The 6,790-nt window shown below is 50.0% G+C and overlaps 2 protein-coding genes across 2 annotated transcripts; both read right to left on the reverse strand.

Annotated features, from left to right (window-relative positions):
* Positions 1-408: 408 nt before the first annotated feature.
* Positions 409-1,773, reverse strand: LOC123160328 (very-long-chain 3-oxoacyl-CoA reductase 1-like). Its single transcript, XM_044578130.1, has 2 exons — positions 1,349-1,773; positions 409-1,256 (listed from the first exon to the last, which is right to left on the reverse strand). The coding sequence occupies exons 1-2, from the start codon at positions 1,692-1,694 to the stop codon at positions 622-624; spliced, it is 981 nt and encodes a 326-aa protein (XP_044434065.1). The 5' UTR covers positions 1,695-1,773; the 3' UTR covers positions 409-621.
* A 98-nt stretch (positions 1,774-1,871) lies between these two features.
* Positions 1,872-5,806, reverse strand: LOC123160327 (probable magnesium transporter NIPA6). The gene is made up of 9 exons (XM_044578129.1): positions 5,272-5,806; positions 4,269-4,325; positions 4,098-4,188; positions 3,849-4,009; positions 3,624-3,751; positions 3,411-3,548; positions 3,038-3,130; positions 2,834-2,951; positions 1,872-2,466 (listed from the first exon to the last, which is right to left on the reverse strand). The coding sequence occupies exons 1-9, from the start codon at positions 5,393-5,395 to the stop codon at positions 2,345-2,347; spliced, it is 1,032 nt and encodes a 343-aa protein (XP_044434064.1). The 5' UTR covers positions 5,396-5,806; the 3' UTR covers positions 1,872-2,344.
* Between the last annotated feature and the right edge of the window lie 984 nt (positions 5,807-6,790).

Below are 6,790 nucleotides of genomic sequence, written 5' to 3' on the forward strand. Positions count from 1 at the left end.
ACTTTCATCAATGCCATTTATAATGCTTCATTATCAGTTTGATTGACCTCTATTTCTTGTAAAGTGCTTGTGGCAGGAACAAGGAAATAATTACTGTGGATACTACATGTGCGAGTTCATCTACAACGCGACTTTGGAAAATAAGCGGGGCTACTCTAAAAGACAATATGAAGTGCGTAAGCAATAATATTCACAATTTCATTTTATTATACCATCATTTCTGTTGAGTTTCATTCATATATATGTATTAACCCCCTTCTTCAAATTAGACGTGGCAGATGCGAAACGAACTCCTACCACAAGATCGCATGAAAGCAATTCAAGAGAAATTGGCGGGATTCTTTCTTGACCACGTCATCAATAAAGCCGGAGAATACCATGTGGAAGTTGATTTCAATTGCTAGGGGATTATAAGAGATCTTACATATTGTATATGTATGTAGCCAGTAGCGTCGGATTATAAGAGATCTTACATGCATTGCAATTGGGGCATACATACATATTTTACTGGTTTAACACCAATCGTGTGCGACATAAATCTTGGAACGATCATATTTCTGATTTTTGGTAAAATTTAATTTGATTTGGATATGGGTAGAAGAAGGCAGGGAAAGTTTTGATTTAGTTAAGGTTTGCGGACGCCGTCGACGATCTCCGGGACGTGTTCCTCTGCCGAAGGCCCTCGCGCAGGCAGGCCCAGTCCTGGACGCGGCCGGGCACGGCGGCGAGGAGGCACCACAGCAGCCGGTGCCGGAGGCTGGGCACGCAGAGCGGGCCGCCGCGGCCGACCCAGCGCACCGCGGCGCGCGCGTAGGCGTCGGCGGTGGGCACCAGCGGCGCGGGGCGCCAGACCGCCGAGAAGTCGGCGATCATCGCCGTCGCCACGAACATGGGCGCCTGGCACTGCACGTCGACCCCTCGGCCCCCGTACTCGGCGGCGAGGCCCCCGGAGAGCACCGCGACGTACCGCTTGGTGCCGGAGTAGACGGCGTGGAGCGGGAAGGAGGCGACGGCCTCCGACGTCGCCGACCCCATGCTGACCACGGCGCCCCTGCCCCGCGCCGCCATGCCCGGGATCACCGCCGCCGTCACCTCCGTCGGCGCCCACAGGTTCACGCGGATCATGCGCACGTACGCCTCCAAGTCGCCCTCGTGGAAGAACGCCGCGCGAGGGCTCATCACCCCGGCGTTGTTCACGAGGACGCCCACGTCCAGCCCCTCCACGACGTCCCGGAGCCGCCGCATCGCCTCGTCGCCTGCACGCCGCCGGCCGAGAGGACCGTCAAGTGCCTGCAGGCCGTCGCCATGCCCTCCGACATACCCCAAACCTGAGTGAACTACGTGGTACCTTGGGGAGTGGAGACGAGGGAGAGGTCGAACACCACGGTCCTGGTCTCCACGGGGTGGCGGGAGGTGATCGTGTCAGAGACTTCCCGGAGGTCCGCGGCGTCTAGACCGACGAGGACGAGGTTGAGGCCCCGGCCGGCGAGCTCCAGGGCGACGGACCGCCCGATGCCGGACGTCGGGCCGGTGACCACGGCCCACGCGCCGTAGCGCCGGCGGAGGTCCCTGGGACGGCGCAGGCAGTGCGCGAGGTGGACGAGGAGGCGGGACGAGAGCGCCGCGACGTGGAGGGCGCCGAGGACGGCCAGCCAGACGAACCACGCCGGCGCCTGCCGGAGGTCAGCCGCCATTCTCCACTCTCCTGGCCCTCGTTCACGCGTTTGGTGCCAGTTTTGTAGTAGCAGTAGCACTGTCCGTGCATAGACACACTCCAAATACCAACCGCTAATTTTGTTGGAACAGACATGCAGGTAACCTGCCGAGATATGTGCAGCAACATGTCACAATCTCATATGGCAACAATATCATCAGCAATTTAAAGATTTGACATTAACAGGAGGCTGCAGCCTCCACTGAATGTATACATCTGCTCAATCAAAACTAATTAAGCTCAACGATGAAACCGAAATTCTCTCTCAGAAGAAGAACGGCGGCATCGAAATCGAATCGCGCATTGATGTTCCACCCTGAAGCCTAATCACAAGGAGAAAAATTCTACACAATGCACAACAACACGCAGGCCGACAACTTCAGCCCGCTCACCGCTCATCGACAAACAACTTACAAGCTGGAATTGGACAGCAGGGCCTATCCTAGACAGGTTCCTATGTACGTGCGAACGACGAAAGAATGGCTGACGAAATCTTCATCTTCTCAACCAAAACCGCCAGAATGCTGGCGCTGCTGAGGCTCCGCCGCAACTCACACGGTTTCCTCTTTACAAGTGTCCAAGGACTTTCTTCTCCGGTCAAAGTATTTGGACTTGTCTCCAAGTGTATGATCAGGGTGTGGTTGGCGAACTTTGTGGAGCGGCGAAGTAGTCGTCTTCGACGTTCCTCAGTAGATTGTCGCTGCCTACGCTGATATACCAAGATATCCCTCTATCCAGAGGCCAAGTGGATGCTGCAAACAGAGGAATAATTTTTCAGGTCTTTCCTAAATCTGATACTGATATGGAATGTTAAAGAGAACTGCCTATAACAGGTTTGGAAGAACAAATCCAGTTCAAAACAGCGGTTGGGGCAGAAAAGAACTAAAACATTCTTCTTTTTTATTTGTGAAAATCAGTGGGAATTAGAGCTCACAGTAGTTAAGAAACATTCTGATAGATTTATTACTCCAAGACAAGTTACTTGAAACATGTTCACTTTTTTTTATTTTAGACAGTTATTATTTTTTTCAGAAAAAGGAGATGACGGTGATGCAACAGAACATGGTACATTTTGAAACAACTACCACATGTGCGCATCACTGAGCCACAAAATTGTACCTGGAGAACTGGCAGCTTCTTTTTGCTTTGCTGCGTGCAGCAAAATTGTTCCAGAAAGGATCGTTACCAGGCCGCAGCATTCAGAAGCAATACTACTTAAGCTTTGTCCAGCCCCGTCCTGCATTTGACAGCAAGCAGAATGAGTTGCAATCTGCACCACAAAGTCCAGTTGAATTAACTAAACAATCTAAAGTTGCTTTCTACCTTGAACATAATTGAACTCGCCACTATTGTAAGGGTTGTAAACATAACATAATAAACTGGGGACACCATAGCTAAATCAAAGGTATCCAGTGCCTGCAAAAGTTGAATAAAATCAGCATAACAAGAAAATAGAGAAAAACACTAGAATGATTTTAAATAAACTAGACCAAGTAAAATAATACTTCATTTTTTTCTTAATATCTGCGGTGGAAAATAAAGTTTGACTTAATCAAGTAACAAAATAAGTAGCAAATTCATGAAAATCGTAAGTTGTCAAAAACCGAGTAGTACAAGCTCATGTAGATGCAATCAAGCAAAACATATTCACAGGACAGGAGTAACAAGTAACTAGAAGGAGGAGAAGATGTGCTACCTTGTTGAGGTAATTTAGCTGAGAAACCCCACAGATAACTGCGACCAGAATAAAAAGCCATGTGTGTGGATAGGCAAGCTGGTTCATTCCATCCAGCGTAAGCTTTATGGCAACACCAACGGCTTTGATGCTAACAACCTACAAAGTAGTGATATTCAACTCGAAAACTCGCTGATGTTAGGCTGTGCATCTCAAAGTTAAAAGCACACTTACTGTTAATGATCCCATTGAAGAGCAGATACCCAGATATATCAGGATGTTCTTCTGACCATACCGCGGTTCGATGAACACTACTACTATTGCCATGAGTAACAATGTTGTTCCCGCGTATGCTAGAAATCCTGCCCATGGTTGACACCATAATATGGAGAAAGGCTGTCAGACATGTGGGTGTGCTACAACTGACATAAGGCGTATGATTGCAGGCCGATGACTCACCTGGTTGGGTAGCTAGATCCCAGATTTCTTCGACGGAATCGGGCATGTGCTCTTCAGGGGCATGTAGAACGACAACAACTGAGCCTACTATGCATGATATACAGCCAAGAACGCCGAGCTTGTTAAGCCGCTCCTTCAGCACAAAGTGCGCTAACACTGAACTGGCCATTTGTAGAAAAACGTTTATGTCAAGCACGGGGGAATCAAAGACGACATTGAAACTAGGGGTTTTGGTTTTTGCAAATTCACCTGACGATTATGCTTAGTGCTCCAAGAGGAGTCACAAGGACGGCCGGTGCGAAGACATAGGCAATGAAGTTGGCGACCTCCCCAAGCAGCACTTGTAAATGTCAAGAAAAGAAAGTTTAGTCGCATAATTAAATCAATACCCACGGCTAACTTTGTGCAGAATGAACATACTGGTGATCAAGCCGGCCCACCAGAGAGGCTCCAGAAGATACGTGTATCCTCCTCCGCCTGTAATTGAGAGAGAGGGAGAAGCAGAAACATGTAAGCTGAAATCGCAGGACAGTTACCAAGACAAATATCAAGTCTGAATTGGTTGAACATTCGCATATAAAAATCCAGAAAGCAGGTGAAATGTCAAAAATGTTTTGTTTTTGTAGTGCCAATCATGCTAGTTAAGCACAAACAGGAGGTTAATAAGGAGTGGGACATCTGAAAAGTAAGAGATTTTGGTTCATATATCTCTGATGAAGCCAGTGATCCTAGACATATTGTAACTGCACACATACGCAGAAAAGCGGGCCGTAAATTGGTTCATGACATTCGAGTCACCATCCATCACTGGAACCTACTGGCCTGGAAAAATCACCATCCAACCTCGCATTACCCAACTTACAGCAAGGTAGACAAAATCATGTTCCAAAGCATAAGCATATCTACAGTTGTTCAATTCTCATCATGGCTCTGTCTCTCTAATCCTACACCATTTCTCGGTGTAATAGTTTTGATCTTCTAGAGGCCCTCTCGATTCTCATTGACCCGTATGGTGGAAGCATGATACAAGAAGATGACTGGCTGCCAATCAGCACGAGCGTAGCTGGCGTCCAGAAGACAGCAACAACCCGCAGCGCACAGGTTTGACTTTTGACGAACACGGCAGCAGCCGCCCGGCACCAATCCAGACGCCCGTACATTTCGAAATCTCGGGTCTGGAATCATGGCCCGTTCCAGACGCCATTGCTCCAGGGATCGAAGGGAGCGTCGAGATCCGAAGCACTGGTTGGCCGGGCCAGGCCGGAGCGGCCGTGGGATTCGAAATTGACCAAGGCAGCGCGGCGCGACGCGCAGAGCAGGGGACCATCCGGTCGGTGGAGGAGGAGCGGCCGGCGTCGATCGGGGATCCGGCAAGGGGGGGAAGAGAGGAGAGGGAGAGACGGCGAGGAGAGGAGGTATATACCTGCGCGGAGGCCGCACTTGCCGGCGCGCATGAGGCCGATCTTCTTGAGGATGAAGCTGGCGCCGATGAAGGCGCTGGAGGCCACGGCCAGCGCCAGCCCCTTGGTGTTGTCCGACGCGCCCATCCCCTTCCCTCCCGTCCCCTCCCGCCGGCCGCCACGCCAAGGCGAACAAGGAGATAGACGGGCGGGCCGCTCGCGCGAACGCAGCTAGCTAGACAGCCCCCGCGACGCGCGCCTCCGGCTCAAATCTCCGGGAAAACAGGAGGCCGCGCGCACGACAGGAGCGGCCGGTGGTGGCGCGTGCCTCTTCTCTCCTCTCCGCCGCCCGCTTGTCTCGTCCGTGCTGGCGGCTGCTGGCCAGGGTGGGTGGTTCCGCCTGTTGTTGTTGTTGTCCGCCCGCCGGCCGCCGGCCCGGTCGTCGGTCTTGGCAGCTGGTCCTTGGAAAGGGCGACGCGAGGGGGACAGGGGAGGCCGCGCGGGTGCTTCGGGCTGATGGTGGTGGGTGGGGCCGCACGGAAGAAGGTTGCCTGGAGTGTGTCTGCCATTGGCCGCTGGGTGGATGGAGGAGCTGGATCTGCGCGGCAGGCACGCGCGTCACGTGCCGCGTCGCACGGATCGCTCCTCGGCCCCGACCACCACCACCCTTGGCTCGAATTCAAATCAAAATTCATAAAATGCCTCGGTCACGTTTCGAAAACCCTCCCAGCCATGCAAATGCCAACGTATATGCTTACCGATGAATCATGACCTTTCTTGAGGCATGTTTTGTGGTTCTAGTTCTATTTACGAGCATTATTACTATGTTGCTTCACGTTTTATTTTGGCTCTTTCTTGAATAGAACCATTCCATCAAATATGGTCCGGTGTGCTCCTTTTTCCACTTAAAATATTATATGACATTTTCTCCAAATCATGTTTAAGTGAGCATGTCTTATTTTTATCCAGATATTTATAACTTGCTCCCTCTGTAAACTAATATAAGAGCGTTTAGATCACTATTTTAGTATTCTAAACGCTCTTACATTAGTTTACGGAGGGAGTACTTGACAATAGTGATATGGATTGATTTGCCAGCTTTCTGTTTTATCATCGAGATGCTTCACCATCTCGGGTAGGTTGTTTGAGCATAACGTTGATGCATGTTGCAGTTGTTGGCTCTACCATCCGAATTCACGTTCTTGTGCTAAATTTGATGGGCTGCTATACATCTTTAATCACGTTATTCCACTGGTTTCACATGTGCTGTTCTTATGTTGATGCTTTTCCTTAACAACTCCTAGGTTGACGGCACATGATCCTTTTGGGAAGAACTACTACAATGATGGCAGAGAATCATGTGCGAGAAAATGAAACCAAACTGAATTATCATTCCTACATGAACAGACAAATACGGATGAATGTAGTAGCATGTGCCTTATTGCAGAGATGCTAAAGGAGCGACACTCTCAAGTTCGGAGGATCACTCGTTTAGCATTTGTCATTATGAAAGATTGTATCAGTATGATAAAATTAAGTAAC

This window comes from Triticum aestivum, chromosome 7B, assembly GCF_018294505.1.
Source record: "Triticum aestivum cultivar Chinese Spring chromosome 7B, IWGSC CS RefSeq v2.1, whole genome shotgun sequence".
Taxonomy (NCBI): domain Eukaryota; kingdom Viridiplantae; phylum Streptophyta; class Magnoliopsida; order Poales; family Poaceae; genus Triticum; species Triticum aestivum.

What these genes read in the sequence shown, in the direction of transcription:
- LOC123160327 (XM_044578129.1), bottom strand. Translation starts at nt 5,395, where the DNA reads ATGGGCGCGTCGGACAACACCAAGGGGCTGGCGCTGGCCGTGGCCTCC. An exon ending in CAAGTGCGGCCTCCGCGCAG is followed by an intron (nt 4,326 to 5,271) that starts GTATATACCTCC and finishes TCTCAATTACAG; the next exon opens with GCGGAGGAGGATACACGTAT. An exon ending in AGAAGCTGCCAGTTCTCCAG is followed by an intron (nt 2,467 to 2,833) that starts GTACAATTTTGT and finishes CTCTGTTTGCAG; the next exon opens with CATCCACTTGGCCTCTGGAT.
- LOC123160328 (XM_044578130.1), bottom strand. Translation starts at nt 1,694, where the DNA reads ATGGCGGCTGACCTCCGGCAGGCGCCGGCGTGGTTCGTCTGGCTGGCC. An exon ending in CCTCGTCTCCACTCCCCAAG is followed by an intron (nt 1,257 to 1,348) that starts GTACCACGTAGT and finishes GGCGGCGTGCAG; the next exon opens with GCGACGAGGCGATGCGGCGG.